Source organism: Leptinotarsa decemlineata, unplaced genomic scaffold (genome assembly GCF_025532065.1).
Source record: "Leptinotarsa decemlineata unplaced genomic scaffold, Ldec_3_MD MMD2_tig00000199_RagTag_RagTag, whole genome shotgun sequence".
Lineage (NCBI taxonomy): Eukaryota > Metazoa > Arthropoda > Insecta > Coleoptera > Chrysomelidae > Leptinotarsa > Leptinotarsa decemlineata.
The window spans coordinates 10,875,843-10,893,981 of NW_027412544.1; the positions used below are offsets into that span (position 1 = coordinate 10,875,843).

Genomic DNA, 18,139 nt, shown 5'->3' on the forward strand with positions numbered 1-18,139 from the left:
ATTAACTTGTATTGCAATCTCTCCAGAATGGAGATATTATACGTAGCCGCTTGTCCCCAGACGTGTGAAGCATACATGATGACAGGCTTGAACATCGTATTGTAGATGGTAATTTTGTTCTTCAGACTCATTTTGGATTTTCTGTTGACCAGAGGGTACAGACTAGCTATCCGATCCTCGATCTTTGATTTAACGTACATAATGTGCGGGTTTCAAGTGAACCTACGGTCTATTAGAAGGTCGAGGAACTTTCCCCGCGCTCGCCAGTCAATATCCCTTCCAGAGATTCTCACTTTTCTGGTCGGGTAAGATAGCAATCTTTCCATGGTTATCGTCTGAATCTTGTTCGGGTTCACTCGTATCTTCCAATCGAGGTACCATGTAGAAGACGCCGAGCTCTCTACCCATGGAAAACGAGAGGAGAGCTGTGTCATCGGCGTATAGGGATATCTTTACACGCTCAGGCTTTGGAAGGTCACTGGTGTAAAGTGAGTACAGCGTCGAAGAGAGCACTCTTGTGAAGATATCCCTGTGGCACTCCAGCGCCACAGGCATATCTTCACACGCTCAGGCTTCGGAAGGTCACTGGTGTTTAGTGACTGCAGCGTCGAAGAGAGCACTGCCCCCTGTGGCACTCCGGCGAAGATCTCTCTGTTCTCAGACAGAGCCCTCTACTCTATCCTGAAATGTTCTGCTTTCCAGGAAAGACCCAATCCACCGGATCAGGCCCCGAGGCAGGTCGAACGTGACTAGTTTGTGCAGAAGACTTTCGTGCCATACACGGTCGAAGGCCTTCGAGATGTATAGCAAAACAATGTGCACTTTGTTGTTGGTGTTCAATTCGTGGATGGTGTTTTCCACCAGCCTTAGAGCCTGTAACTCAGTGGAATGTTCTCTCCTAAAGCCGAATTGTTCATCAGGCAGAACATTTCGGTACTCAACTTCTCCGTTGAGCCTTTGTGGGAACAGCAGGTTCTGACTCTGTTTTGAGATCATGGCGACGATCGCTTGCTTCCACCTTCTGGGGAAGTATCTGGGGGCCAACGAACTGTTTATATAATGTTCAGAAGATTCTCAATATAGTTGTCTGGGAGCCTCTTCAATAACTTGTTGGTTATTGAGTCGAACTCGGAGCTTCTTGGTGATTGCGGCCCTGATGTAACCCTTCAGTTCTTTCACAGAAGCTGGAAGGATGTTATCATCGTCATGTCCTTCCTCGAATGAAGAAAGTTCATTGTTAATATTGATGACGTCATCTCGGAGGAATTTGAAACAGATATTGGTACACCCCAGGAAAGCGTACTCGGTCCTCTAATTTTCTTCATTTTCATTAACGACCTTCCCATTCACATATCTCAAGGAAGGGTGCTGATGTATGCAGATATACTTGCATTATTGTGTCAGATACTTATTTTGTAAGACTATCTGAAAAGGTCAAAACAATCCTGAGAGAGTTCAAGGAATGGTGCTTTAAAAATAAACTTATGATTATTCTTGATAAGACGGAATATATAGAGTTTTGTAGCAAACATAGAACACCTCTGCATTTGCAGCTCTCAATTGAAGGAGTGTCAATTGAGCCATCCATAATGGTGAAGTTCTTAGGAACACAATTCGACTGCGACCTATCATGGAACTCGCATGTCGATTTAGTTTGTGGCAAGCTGAACAAATGCTTTTATGTGGTCACCACACTCCAAAACATGCTGGAACGTGAATGTCTGCTTGAAGTTTACTATGCACTGGGGTACTCCGCTATTTCATATAGTATCGTTGTGTGGGGTCAAGTGTTCGAACTACATAAAGTGTTTGTGTTGCAAAAACTTATTATTAGACGTATTTTCTGCTCATCTTATAGAATATCATGCAGAGACATCTTCAATAGTAATAACATTCCCACGGTGCCACCTATTTATATATTAAAACTTTTTACTTATATCTTCAAAAACCTAAACAGCTTTAGAAGGCATTGCGATATTCACATGTATGACCCAGAAACAAAAGAAATATCTTACCCAAGAAAATGTGCAAAAAAGCAACAGTGAATACTGGAATTCGTCTATTCAACATTCTGTCCCTCGAATTGAGAGAGAGCAGACGTCCAGATATCTTCAAACGCAAATCAAAGAAAGTACTGGCCGAAGGATGCTTTTACTCTTTCCGTGAATTCGATTTTTTTTGTGGTTAGTGACTTTTAGTATTGACCTTTTCATGCTTCTTCATATTCTGCTTTATCTTTTGTGATGGTCTTGTGAGTTTTCACATGCGGTGAAGTATGCATCACTGAAATACCCGATTCAAATTCGGTTTTTGAGTCGACATTTCATAACATTCAAGAATGTAATCTTTTTTTAAATCCATTATTTATGTTTGTCATTTTATTTGTATCTATTCATTCAGACACAATTTAATTTGTGAACTTGGACTAATCCGATCTATTTCTTGTCAATATGATATGGATGCAATAAATTTGAATTTGGATTTGAACATGAAATATAAGACATACAACTTTCAATCACACTACGTATATGCGTATATGAATGATGAATATTATGACCGATAGTTTAGTTTGTAATGTTATTTGTTCACTGATTCATTCATGATATTTTTATTAATTTTTCCATTTCAACTGACATCATACACAAAACGTCTCAACTTTTTGTTTCAGTTTTTTTGTCATACACAAGCTCTATAAGCTTCAGTGGCTTGTCATGTTAATTTTTGCATTTCTTCTTGTTTATATGTATATGTATTCAATCTTATTATTGAATTTGAGGTATGTGAACAGTCAGTGGTCACTGGGAGCCGGGTTTGACGGGCGTGGTATATTTGGGGGCAATTCGAGGTCCATTTCCTGCAATTTTGCCAACGTTTCCGTTGGTTCGTGACAATATGTATTATTTTTCTTTTTCTACACATGGGTTGTTTTTCCTCAATTTCGGCATTCAGGCGCTGCAGATATGCTATATAATATTCACTGTTAGTGGTATTTTCCTCCTGAAGATAATCGATGAATATTAGGTACACGACGCACATCCCAGAATACCAAGGACATCACTTTTCCGGCCGATTGTTGTGGTGTCGGGCACTTTGGACGGTGTTCATGTCTGGATGAATGGTTACGTGAACAAACGAAATTGTCGAATTTGGGAAGATACCAATCTACATGAGATCCAAGAGCATCCAATGCATCTCAAAATATGTAATTCCATAAAAATATAATTCTTTCCTTTTTTGGTACAGAGTAATGAATTCCGTAATTTTGGGGGAAGTCGAAGAACTCACTCACTTATTTATGAAGGAATGTCAGATACCTTGAAATTACAAACTGATTATATATCAGATTATCTCTTCTGACCAAGTCTTATAATTGATGTCAGCGATGGTGTGCTAAAAACATAATTGAATACTGCCAAACGTCAGAATGACACGATTCCTTATTGTCGAACGGATAAAAACAATTTCAACACTACAATTAGATTTGATCGTTATATAGGAACACATTTTTTTGACATATAAATTTGAAGTGGATTGATACGCTTTTTGAGAATTGGCATGCTAATTGAATAAAAACTGCACAAATTTTTCCGTCAGAGTCGAAAAATGGTTTTAATTTAATATTCCACTATCATTTCCTCTACAATTTGTGGTTTGATGACTTTATCGCTGTGAACAAAACTGTAGCACCAACATTTCCTAATAATATATCTCCAAGTATACATCATGAAGTTGTGAAACTGAAGATAGCGACAAATGAAACAAAAATCATTTCATTTGAAATCGTTTTTAGTTCTACCTGTCTGTGCGAGCCTTTACAAAGGCAATATCGGGTGTGTTTGATTCACCTAATATCTTCGTTAGAAGGCACTTCTAGTTGCACTATCTGACCAAGATTTTTGTTTGACATACCGATAGTCAATACATCAATTCTTAACGAATACGCAAAAAAGCCAACAGAGCTTGTGTTATACTGTCAAACACAACATTATCTGAATATCTGCATTAGTGACATCACTTTTGAAAGTTTTCAGATCTTTCAATCAAACTGAAGTGAAAATTCTTAACGAATGAATATTATTTTCTGCGTAGATTATCTTGAAGATGATTTTTTGACATACCTATTTTACGAGAAAGCCAAAATAAGGGGAAAAAATAGGTAAAAAATTGCTGATTTGCAGAAGGAAAAATCCATTGACTAGTGCCTACTTAATTTGATCACTAGTCAGTTTTAGATGTTGCCTTGACATGAATATAATTTAACTTTTTTTGGAAACCTCTAGGGAATAATAACTTCAAAACAAGCACTTTTTCCAATCACCAGAAATGCAAGAGTATTGCATTTCTGGTGATTTGTGAAAGTGCTTGTTTTGGATCAATTTTTGTTATTACTACTATAATAGGTTGTTAAAGTAAATATAATATTGGTTGGTTATATTCTTATTCTTGTGACAACAGTGGATTGAAAACAGCCAGTCTCTTCTCAAATTCGTTTAATGAAAAAATATAAGAAATTTGATTTTATTATTTAATATAGTTGCCTTCGTGGGCGATACAACGATTATAGCGGTCATATAACTTTTCGATGCCATTTTTATAGTACGATTAGTCTTTATCCCAATATAGGCCTCAGTTTCGACGATTACTTCTTCATCGAAGTTGAATTTATTTATAGCGAGCGTTATCTTGAGGTCTAAAAACAGAAAAAAGTCGCTGAGGGCCAAATCTGAAAAATACCGTGGATGTGGAAGCGATTAGAAGCCCACCTCCTGCAATTTCGACATTGTTTTCATCGATTCATTATCTTGATGAAACAGCACTTTTTTCTACAAATGGGTCCGATTTTTTGCGATTTCATCTTTCAAACGCTCCAATAATGCTATATAATAGTCGCTGTTGATGATTTTTTCATTTTTAATATAGTTGATGAATATCGCACCATGCGCATCGAATGCAGTGCACTAAGATGACGAATGTTTTGATTCTGGTATGAAATGATGGAGCCCTGTTTCATCAATTGTCACATATCAACTCAAATTTGATTTTTTTGGCGGAACAGCTTCAAACACTACTCAGGATTATTAATTCGTTGTTGTTTGGTCGATTGTGAGCTCACGCAGTACCCATTTTGAACAGAGTTTTCGCATACTCAAATATTCATGCACGATATGTCCAACATGTTGATATCTTTAGAGCCTCAGCTTTCTCAATTAACTTCACTTCGCGGTCATATGAAATTATTTTGAGGACTTTTTCATTTTGATTCCGTCATCTAGATCTAGCACTATGAGATTCTTTGTTCCTGTGGCTCGGTTTACATCGAACCTACCAAATGCAATATCAAGGATATAAGATCATAAGTGTAGCTGACGCCTCATGCAACCAGATGAATCCACGAATGTCCTAATAGGAACAGACCACGTGATAATATACGAAGAAACTGCTTTTCGATAAAAGATAAAAGGGTATATGACTCAACAGAACGTGGAATATAACAACCTAGTAATAGTGTGGACGAATCTGAACGACATAATAAAAACAAGGACCAATTAGTAGTGAGCATTTGTATGTACACCCCACCATAGACCATACCACCAACCCTATCCTCACCCCCAGCCCCTCTGAAATTATAAATACGAGTAGACACGACTTTGAAATATAACCTCTGTCCTAGCAGTTAACGTACATACCAGTGATGATGTCTGCAGAAGTAGCAGACATTTGTTATTTCAGGTTTCATTCGACCAAGACATACCAACTCGGATTTTGTTTTCTGTAATCGTGACTCTGCCATGTTTTTATATTTTTCTACCTGTTCAGTCATGCAGAGTCAAGAGAAATTCATGATAACATTGATTTTTGATTATTTGGCTCACAGAGTAATTCCGATATGCTTTTGCATGTGCTTATCTCTATAGTCCGATCCCAGTACATCGGAACGAAAGGAAAAATTTATGGTAGAAATCCGCTCGAAATATGTGTAGTAAACCGTGTTATCGTTTTTAATAAAAGCATTTTTCCCATTTCGCAACTTCCGCAATTTTCATGATATTGGTGTCATGTTCCTACGTCCAATAATAGGACCTCTATAAGATTGGCCACTCTTATCTGTCTATCAATTCGTAAAAAACTCACCACTTCGATACTTTTCAACACTTTATTTGAAATTGAGATTTTAAAAACCTAATTCATTTTCAACCAATAATCTATATTTCAGTTCAGAGTTTCTCGAAGGAAGTGATTGTGAAAGGTACCGATTTTCATCTAGGATTTTTCGTAATTTCAGACCTCTGTGTGCTACAGGGTGGCTTGCTAATATGTTCTTTGTATACCCCACACTGCATATTGTTTGGAAATGAGTTGTTTTTTGTTTTTGATTTTGGACAAGTGGATTTTCTTTTCGAGCGGTCTAGTTATCCACTACACTTATTGTTACGTAGTAGGTACTGACAGAAAACTTCAGAAAGTTGAACACTTGGGTTTTTGCTAATTCTCTTCTGTCTCCCTAAAAATCAAACGAGTGTGTCAACGAGACAGTTATCCTCCATACAGGTTGAGCTTAATTATTTGAACTACAGGTTTCAAGGTCGCTGGATAGGACGAAGAGGTGCAATTGAGTGACTTTCTCCGTCACCATATTTGAACCCTTCAGATTTTTTTGTGACATCATATAAAAAACAAACTCCATCGCAATCTTCCTGACCATGTCTTCTGAACGAGTGGACTGGTTTCCCAAACCGAAACAGCAATGCATAGTACTCGAATCAAAAGTCTTTGTCAACGGTATATAACATAACGATTTGAACCGATTTTCAGGTTGAAATTCATTACCTTACGAAATAACGTGATTTTAGATTTTTGAAAAGTTCTTTTCGCGGCATTTCGCGTCGTGGTACGTTTTTGATTATGTTGTATTTTTTCATTAAAAATGATCTGAGTGAGTTAGCTAGATATTTTACCCATACCTATTGAAGGCAAAAATTTGTCTGCGTCATCAAAATACAAGACTTTCTTATAATTTTCTTCTAAAATTTGAGGTTATGTTCCCGATTTCTTTCGATTATCAATTTTTCATTTTGTCAGATCATAGATGGTGGAGATACACAAAAAACAAAAAATCTCTTATTTTCTGTACAATATTTTCTTTTCGAAATAGAAAACATGGATATCTATGCATCTTTGACATAAAACATTTTTAGAGATCATTTCTTACCTTATTTTTATTCAATGATAAAGTATGTAGTTGTGGTAGGTACGGCAAAACCAACGAATCTGTCAGTTGATTATTATCCAACACTAATTCCTTGAGTTGCGTGAATCCTTCCAATCCCTTCAATGTGGTCAAATCGTTATAACTAAAATCCAGGCTCTCCACTTTCGACCCATAAAGCTTAATTAGGGTCTCTGGAATTCGCTGACATCTTTGTCCACTGTAGCAAAGCTGTGAATGGAAAGAAAATATCGTTTCAAGAAATGTTCACACTTAATGAAGGGAACAATTAAAATCCTTAATATTCATGAATGTGTGGTAACCATTATTTGTTGATTGTAACTAATTCTTCTTGGGATCTTGCTGAATAATTCTTTCAAAAATGATTTGACTGATATTGGAGTGCACAAAACTTGATAGAAATTCGTTTTGCGTGAGGAGTATATGTGGGAGACATAAAAAAAAGATTCGCTGAAGGAGTTGATATATTCGTAATGGAAGTTAATATATAAAATGTTTAATGAAAATACAACTCGTAATGTCCATTCTTGTAAGGTGGGTATTAAAATGGAATATTTGGAAGATGTAAGCAGGAACTGGGAGAGCAATCTCGGTTGTCCATGTGAACGATGACCTATATCGAATGCTGGCGAAGAAAATGTTCCAGAGTTTGGCTGCTTCCGCCTATTCTGCCCAATACTTAAAACAGAACCTGATAATATGATGACGACGCAAGTACTCAAACGGGTTGATTACTTTATAATATTGAGAAATCTTTGTAGAATACAAGATTTCAACAAGAACTTCATTGATGCGCCACCAGAGCCCAAAAATTAATCATTTGCCATAGATCTCATCAACTGGACCACATATGCATTACTGCACTCCACTGTCCTTGAGGCAAGGCATAGGTACGTATGGGGTTCAAGTGCAGACCTAAGTGAATGACCAGCAGGTCATAATCGAAGGAAGCTCCGTAGACGATATCGAGAAAAAATGAAATCTGGTCTGGAATGAATATAAAGAATGGGAAAAAAAAATGTGGTTGGGATATAATGAAAGGAAAACACAATGCATGTATTGTTTGAAGGTGATTGACAATGTTTCGTGATGAATTTCACTAGTTCGGACTTCCATTGTCTACTATATAAAATGATTTGAAATCCCTGAAACAACTCCCGCCAAAACGGTCATCTCTTACGGAATCAGTGAAGCGGAAAATGGAAAGTAGAGAAAGTGAAAGTATTTCAACGACCTATAAAATAGTCATCTCTCGGAGGAATCAGTCCAGTCATCACCCGAAGACGATTGTAGATACCAACAATCGAAACGTCGTGAACTAACGTGACTTGGAACTCTACACTTTTTTATTTTTTTATTATTTTCTTTTTGCATTCCTTTAATTTTTATTTATTCAATTATTATATTTTTACTTGTAGGTTATTTCACTATCATTTCATTTCAGGTTTATTGTTGCTTAATATAATTGTTATTTTCAACTATTCTTTTTTAATTATTCTTTTTTTACTTGTTTCAGGGATTTCAAATCATTTTATATAGTAGACAATGGAAGTCCGAACTAGTGAAAAACAATGCATGTACATACAGGCTAGACGGGATGAAAGACTCCCGGCCATGAAAATGAATGAGAGATTGAAATCAGAATGAATGTTATATGGAGGTTACAAGGAGGTTAGAAAAAAGCTAAATACACTGCCTCGGGGAAAATGAGGACATGGACCGGAAGGAATATTGGACTGAAGTGAGAGTGTGTCAGAATAATATATGAAAGGGTAGCGAAACCTGCAGCTATGTATGGTGTGCAAGTGTGGGGGAGTAGGGTGCACGACAGCTGAGCCCGGCGCAGAGGCCTTTTCTTATTAACGCATGTGGGGCATATAGGACGGCGCCGTCGGACGCGCTCAGTGTGATCTCAGGTATCGCTCCACTTCATATTGAAGACGGAGCCAGATACCATGAGTGGAGAGTGAATGGTGGAAGGAAGACTGAAGACAGAATGAAAGGTATAGACAAGACACTTCCCTGGATGCAAAGGAGGTTACTGGAGGAGATGCAGGACGAGGGGATGACTAAGGTATATGTAGATGCCGGAGCGACGATGGACGAGCAAATAATGGACATATGTTGGGCATTTGAAAGTAAGGGGGGTGAATGTGTTCTAGGATTCCCGGACAAAGCATCGTGAACGAAGCTGAACTGATTGCGATAGAGAGAGTGATAGATATGTGGTGGATGAATGAGAATGTTAGAGTGATTAGTGACTCCGCCATGGCGGTGGAAAAGATGAAAGCGACACGAGTCTAGAATAAAAGGATTCCTGTGATTGAGAGAATGATTGAAGCAAGGTATGAAAGGGGAGCACCGACCGAAATCATATGCCGAAAGTGACATTATAACAACAATCCTGGAAATAAAAAGGTCCACTAGGAGGCCACGAAAGGCACAAGAAAGGATAGCATTACATGGTATGTAACAAAAATGAGTAGCGAAAGCGAAGAGAGAAAGAGGATTCAAGAATGGATCATGGAAGAATAACAGCGAGAATGGGATAACGGCATGACTGGGAGACTGCTCTATAGAGTCTGTGAAGCAGTTGGGTATGAATCACTGGATCTGTCGAGGAAGCAGTTCAACTGTTCACGAAGCACGGTAACTTTCCGGGTGACCTGGCCAGATTCAACCTGGCACCGGAGATGCCCTGCCCATGACAATGGGGGAAGCCTGAAACCGTAGAACATGTGATCGAGAGATGTATGGACGGGGGTAGAGTTGGGTGAATGGAAAGAACCGCTGGAACAAGGAAAGGGAGGAATGCAGTTGAGAGACAGGAGTGGGAGGAGAAATGAATGGATACGCATTGCGAATGAATGGGCAGAGAGTGTGGTGAGGGATGAGCGGGACGAGTAGGAGGCAAGCTACCAGTTTGCCAAAACCTGGGCAGACCCAACCTGGGCATAAGTACACATGATTCTGATGTGGTTTTTTTGGCAAAATAAATGTTTAAAACGAATACTACTGGACTTATATTGTTGAAAACAGAAAGGAGAATCATGTGTTTGTATTTTCTTCATAAAAAGCTGAAAAAGGCAGTATTTTTTCATGAACTAGTTTGTGTTTTCCTTTAGTTTTCTTTACATTTTTTCACTTAGGATTGTTTACTTGAGTTTCTAATAATTTAATATTGTAATGTTTTTTATCGACCGTTTTTGGGTAATTGTTACCTTCCACAATCTGAAAAATATAAGTAAAGTAAGTCGAAGAAGTAAAGAAATAAGCTATCAAAAAAGGAATAACTGCGAATATATTCGAATTTTTTATCCATTTCTGAAGACGGAGGCAGATTTCAGCCTCCGAAACGTAAAAGATAAGTATTTTTTTTCATTAATTTTTTTTTGATAGGCAAAATTGTTAAATACGATAAGTTACTGATAGATAGAAGATTTTTCTTTGTGAAAAATACTTTGATTTTTACGCAGTAACTTATCGGGGTAAACTAAAAAGTTTGCCCTTGTTTACACTTGTATAAAGTTCTCCATTATAATTTTTATATTTTGCAGATTGTGGAAGGTAACAATTACCCAAAAACGGTCAATAAAAAACTGATTTTTTCCTCCACAAAAAATGACTTTCGTTGAATTGTAATGTTATATTGTTATATTGTGATAAATTGTAATTTTTTGGGAACCAATGAAGTTTTGGGTCTTCGACCCCGCTGGTTTGGATGAGTACGGGTCCTTTGACAATGCTGACGTTAGATAGAGGGAAAAGTGATCCCTTCATCAACTGATGATAATATAAAAAGCAACCTAATTTCATTATCAATTCCATAGTAATGTCTTATAATCCATACTAAAGACAAAGACACAGATTTGATGAAACTTATCAGCATTGTAAACAGTTGAAGTTGGTGAGTAGAACAGAAAATCGATCCGCTTTGACCTCTTTGGAATACAAGTGATGGAAAGTGATGAAAACAACTGTATCCACCAAGTGGAAGATAAGCAATAAATATTTTTATCAGAACTCATTCATTCATCAAGTCGAATACAGTATTTCTATAAATAACAACAGTTTCATTTATGTTTATAAAAAAGCTGATATTCTTGAAGAAAACAAGTTGTTGCTTTGTATGTACTCTCAGTTTTACAGATAATCATTGGTCTTGGCCAAGAAAATTCCTAATATGCGATAATGAAATGTGGATAAAATTAACAAATTTTAATAACTTCTTTATAATTGATTGATTGATTATCAATTAATTATAAAATAACAAATATGGGAAACTGACTCATTGTCAGCGAGGAAAGTAGGCAATTAATTTCATCTTGAATCTCGGGTCCATAATAATTGAATTCTTCTAAGTGAGTTCATTACCTGTGAAGTTACAGGAAGTCTTACATGTTTTGGTTAACCCTCGTGAAATGTACTTTCTCTATATTTATATTGAACAACGATTTCAACTGTCAATTTATATCTTGAAAATCTTTCTTGGCAACTGAGACTTCTTTTAGTCGATAATTAACTATGAAGCGGATGGATCCGAAAAAATTTCTGTAACATGGTTTTGATTTGATGATTCAGAAATATCAATCTGAAAAATTGAATAGTTTGTCCTCAGTCATTCTTAAGAGCATTTTTATAATTTTGCAAAATTGCCTTTACTTGGGGTGAAAGTAACCAGATTAAATTCAATGCCACAAAAACCTAGGCATCGATTTTCTTTGAAAAGATAAATGTCTCCGAACCGGATATAATGATGTCAGGTCACACAATTCCACTTTCTGCTTCGATGAGTTTGTTGGGTCTTAAGTGTTTAAGTGACTGGCACATTTAATTCTCCCAAGAGCGGCACATATCAGAAATACGCAACGGACTGTGGCTGCTCATCGTTTTGAGGTTCAACTCAGTATATCTCAAACTTCACTGTTTCAGAACTTTTTTATTTGGAAAACTGCGTTTATGTGGAATAAACTTTAGGAGAACGTTTTTCCAAATGAATTCAATCCCCAGCGATTCAAATCCAATGTGATGCACTACTTTCGCACAGGCACCGCTATTAGAACGCCTCAAGGATTTTCCTGTAGTGCTTGTGTTTCGTCCTTCAAAAAAAACTTCGAAATGAGTAAAAATGTATTGAATGCAGCGTTTTCTCCAAAACTGAATAGTTTAATTAGATCATTTTCTTTTTGGACCAGTTTCTTTTGAAAACTTGTCGGAATAACCCTCTTAATTGTATTCAAGTATCTCTTGTTCATGAGATTTTCTTTGGGCAATTTACAAAACAGCTTTCTCAAGTGGTTTTACACTCACTATAGAATAACAAATTTTCGACTCGAACGTTCGAGAAAAAATTAGTGAAACCTCAAACCTCCCAAGCAGGGCCGTCGCCATGGGGGGATGGGGGGAGCCTCCCCTCCTGCTTTTTCGACTTGGGAAAAAGTTGGGAGATTTTGGGCCATGAAGATAGAGAAAAATAATAGAAAAATATGAATAAAAATGAAAAAAATTTAAATGAGAGAAAAGAAAAGGAGAGGTATTAAGAAAAGGGAAAGAACCAGGAGAAGGTTGGGATTTCCCAACATGCATAACTTGAAGAGAATTCTAAGTTGTTTGAAATCTTCAAAAAAGTTCAATTTCTCCCAAGTAAGAAAACAGTCCTGAACAGTCCACAAATTTTGAAGTGACAATTTTACAACATTCCCAACTTTTCGCTGTTTTTTCGACTTGTAAAAGTTGGGAAGTTTCGGGCTGTGAAGATAGAAAAAATAATAGTAGAAAGCAATAAGCACAATATTATTTAAGTGTTGTTTTCTTTCATTTGTATTGAATATTCCTATACATGGTGGATATGGTGGAAGAGCAAGGACCTTGGTCCAAAATAGAATAATTCCCATTATTATTTTTATAATAAAAAGTTGGGAAATTTTGCTGGTGGGGTTGGGAAAATTTGGATTCCTTCCCCCCCTGGTTTTTCTTTTCGCTACGGTCCTGTTTCTAAGATACAAATACAGGATCAGACCCAAAATTTGGAAATCTATTCTAATTGTAGGTTTGTCGATTGGTTCGTGAATCTAACTGAAACAGAGATCACGCAAGATGACACCCGATTAGTGAAAAACGGCGTAAATTATAACATCGAACTGAATATTGATTCTGCAAGTAGAGAATGATCAGGTATCGAAACAGAGCTGGCTGTGGAAGACACTTCAAATTCAAATGAATAGTAGCTGTAGATATATTGGAGTTCGATTCTACTGAGTTAATCTGTTTCAAAAATTGAATTAAATTTTCAAAATCGTTGAAGCAAATATCTAATGATAGTGCCGTTATATTCACGAGAGCGCACAAAGGTCGAACTATTATTATTCAAATGATTTTATTTAACTTGCCCTGTTCGTTTGTTTCTTTATTTATTTGCTTGGGTCAAATTTAGTATTTGAAGTTTGCCCCCTTCCTATTGACAGATTGATCTAAAATTTGGCACACACATTTAGTTTTGATGACGATACAATTTAATAAATTCTGTATGATTGTAAATCCAACATGGCCGCAGCTACAAAATGGCGGATTACATTATTTTTCACAACAATATGGATATCAAATGTGACGACTTGACTAGAAGGATAGTGGTATACTTTGAAAAAAGATGCATATTCAAGATGGCTGCAGCCACAAAATGGCGGATTACATATTTTTTCCACAACTACCTCAATATGGGTATCGAATGACAGGGCTTGACAAAAATGACAAGTAGAATAGTAATATACTTTGAAAAAGTTGCAAATCAAAATGGCGGATTACATATTATCTTGTACTAAGGCAATGAATGAAGTGAACAGAATGAAAAGAATTGAGTAACAGAATTAGAAACTGAAAATTTGAAAATAAAATATGTAGAAAAAATGATGTTGAACGGATTTATTGAAAAAATGAAATATAATAATGATGTAGATAATGTACTAAAATCTGAAAAATAATTTGGAAGGTCCTAGGTAGCAGTCATCACGTCACAACGATTTTAATAATTTTTTGTCTGATTGGACCGTAGATTGCTGGGGTGAGTCTTTGAAGAGTGCTATTTAGGACCTTCCAAATTATATTTCAGTTTTCAGTACATTATCTTTATCATTATTATCTTTCTTTTCAATGAAACTGTTCAACATGAAACATTTTACTCACTTACTTACTCACTACGGACAAGAAAGAATAAGAGCAAGTGCACACTACAGACTTTCAATCGGCCGATAGTTTACTTGGATGCTCATTAGTATAGAATCGTAATGTGAGTCCGCACATCTAAGCGATTCCAGTCGGCCGACTGAATAATCGAAAACAAGTTGGATAGGCTTCCCAATTCTGATTCAATTACAAAGTTGGACAACTATCGGCCGAGTTCTAATCAGACTGTGTGTTTATGAGAGTGCGCAGACTCACTAACTAAACAGTCGGTACCTGCAGACTCCCCACTCTACATTCCATTGTTGATATCTGATATAAAATATTATCAAGTACCTACTTTATCTTTGAATAAATTTGCGTTTTCATTACATATTATTTTTTCATAATTATGTCGAATATTGCCGAATATTCAGTAGAAAATTTAAATGCGAAAGTTGAAAAGCGATCTGCATTATATAATGAAGCATTAAAAGAATATTCCGATGTTCATATAATAGCTTTGGGATGAGGTTTGTGCAACTGTTGTTCCTGCATGGGGTGAAATGGATGCTGAAGACAGAAGAAAACAAGGCAAGTAATGTTGTTAATACCTAATAAGGTTGAATTGTAACTCATTTTAAGTTGAAAAAAACGTTTTTTATTATCTTTTCAAAAACATATACATTTCATTATTACATTGTTGCATAGGTACAATTGAATTAACGCCTATTGTTTATTACATGGTCAGTACACTTTTCATACTTTGTTATATTGAAATGAAACAGAACCCTGTGGAGAAATAAAATACGACGAAAAGTAGTGACGTACATCAGTCATGTGATTTCTTCCTCGATTACTTGTGTTGTCAATACAACTATACTCATCCAAAGGGCAATCATAGAGTGAATCGGTAAATTGAATTCCATCTTTTATTTGCACAAAATTATGGAGCACACAGCAGGCTTTAATAATTTTAACACAAAAATCAATGCCCACATCGATGAAAAATCCGCCACTTATTGGCCAGAATGCCAAGAGTACCTCCGACCATACATCGAGCCCTAGTTTGTCTATAGTTATAAATTCGTTTGATGTAGTCTAAATTCCTTTTCGCATATGGCCGTAAAATATTATTTGCTAGCCCAAAGGCTTCACCCACAACTACAAATGGCATGGCTTCCCCATTCTCATCATTGGACAATTTTCTTGAAGGTGGAATATTTAGGTTGTTCGAAGAAAGACGAATTCCCATTTGAGATTCTCGAAATATTTCAGAATCACTGCCGGTGCCATACGATCCAACATCCACATATACAAATTTCTAATCTGCGTCTGTTCAACCCTTTAAAACACATGAGAAGTTTCAATAATTGAAAAACAATGACCCAGAGTGTTCCGGATTCACCATACGAATATGTTTTCCGCCAATAGCTCCAATGGTGTTGAGAAAATTTGTGCGACGGTAAAATTCATCAGCTATTTTTATCCAGTTATCTTCCTCCTTGTCTGCCATATATAATGGTTGAAGAATGGTCCAGATTTCCATACTAGTTGATTCAGTAATATCTTATATTGTACTTGCTCCAAGATATTGGAACCTTGCCGCATTGAAAGAAATACCGGTGGCCAGATATCTATATATATATATATATATATATATATATATATATATATATATATATGATGAATAGATAAGTACTTCTTCATCATTTCCATATTGATTTCAATTTAAGAGCCACCGGTAAACAGCTGTTTCAGCCTATTGGGCATCGTCAGTACCGGGCAGGCGGTCCTCGATTGAAGACAAAATGAGAAAAACCAAGAAAGTACCTAATAAAAATAGCTGCGTAAACGAATGCGAAACATAAGTGGAACCACCTATTGGTGTAACGCCCAAGTCAACTTGCCAAGTTTTTATGTCAGTGTTGGTGGTTTGACCAATCAACCGACAACTGCGGTAGCAGAAATTTGGGAAGCTAACCTGAAATGCCATCGGAAAACGAATCCACATTTTTCTAGAAATGATATGAAATCGAGAAAGGTTAATGCAGTCAAGCTGCTGGAAAATAATTCCATGAAAATCAAAAGATGAAGAGATAAGTACTTTTGGATCATTTCCATATTGATTTCAATTTAAGAGCCTCCGGTAGACAGCTGTTTCAGCCTATTGGGCATCGTCAGTACCGGGCAGGCGGTCCTCGATTGAAGACAAAATGAGAAAAACCAAGAAAATACTTAATAAAAATATTTGCGTAAACGCAAGCGAAACATAAGTGGAAACACCTATTGGTGTGACACCCAAGTCAACTTGCAAAGTTGACTTGGGTGTTAAGTAATTTCTTGGTTTTTCTCATTTTGTTTTCAATCGAGGACCGCCTGCCCGGTACTGACGATGCCCAATAGGCTCAAACAACTGTCTACCGATGGCTCTTGAATTGAAATCAATATGGAAATGATCAAAAAGTACTTATCTATTCATCTTTTGATTTTCATGGAATTATTTTCCAGCAGCTTGACTGCATCAACCTTTCTCGATTTCATATCATTTCTAGAAACATGTGGATTCGTTTTCCGATGGCATTTCAGGTTAGCTTCCCAAATTTCTACTACCGCAGTTGTCGGTTGATTGGTCAAACCACCAATACTGACATAAAAACTTGGCAAGATGTCTTGGGTGTCACACCACTTATATTTCGCTTGCGTTTACGCAGCTATTTTCATTAAGTACTTTCTTGGTTTTTCTCATTTTGTCTTCAATCGAGGACCGCCTGCCCGGTACTGACGATGCCCAATAGGCTGAAATAGCTGTCTACCGGTGGCTCTTAAATTGAAATTAATATGGAAATGATCAAAAAGTACTTATCTATTCATCTTTTGATTTTCATGGAATTATTTTCCAGCAGCTTGACTGCATTAACCTTTCTCGATTTTATATACACATATATATATATATATATATATATATATATATATATATATATATATATATATATATATACAGGGCTATTCGAATTCGTGTCTGTACATGGGGATCTCGTAAACGATAAGAGATAGAGTGTCGGTTAAATATTTTAGAGACCTATTCAATGATGTCAAGAAATCGTATACAGCTCTTTTGGTTTCGGAGATATACAGGAAAAATCAAAAAATCCCAAATTATTTTTTTGTCTATATCTTCTTTATTCGCAGACATATTGAAAATCTGTCTACATTTTGCAATTGGCACTTGATGTGGGCTCTCAGAATATATCCATGAATCATTTATACAAGGTGTCATCTGACTTGGGCCACCCCATGTTTGAATTTTTAAATACGGACCTGTATTTTTTGTTGAAGTTTTTGGATCGTAGACGTTCATATCATACTGAGAAATTCAATTCAATTTTATATTTCGGGATATTTCGCTAACATTCGATTATAATTGCGTGAATTATTTCCTTTTAAATTACGGCCCTGGAAATTAGTTGACTGAGTTGAATAAAAACATAATAGCAACTTTCACGTCTCCCTATGTATCGTCTCCATCAATCCATCGATATTTAACTCTCTTTCGTCGATTTATACAACGACGACGACGAAAAACGAGGAATACTAAATCTGTTGAAAGTGCAAACACTGTATACGAAGAACTACTGAAAGCATTGCGCGGGCCTGATTAATTTCGAAGATAAGAACTTTGCTTTATCTATTCTTCCCACTCTGCGATCCCCTACTGAGGAAGAGAAACTGGATGCAAAAATTAGTATCCTTAAA

The 18,139-nt window shown here is 36.4% G+C and overlaps 1 protein-coding gene across 4 annotated transcripts in view; it reads right to left on the minus strand.

The window, feature by feature from the left end:
- The window catches only part of LOC111501953 (leucine-rich melanocyte differentiation-associated protein), a 131,591-nt gene that overhangs the window by 19,986 nt on the left and 93,466 nt on the right, over positions 1-18,139 (minus strand). For all 4 annotated transcript variants that reach the window (XM_074172927.1, XM_074172928.1, XM_074172926.1 and 1 more), the window contains exon 2: positions 7,211-7,438. In XM_074172927.1, coding sequence (XP_074029028.1) covers positions 7,211-7,438 — 228 coding nt within the window. The remainder of the gene's footprint in view (positions 1-7,210; positions 7,439-18,139) is intronic.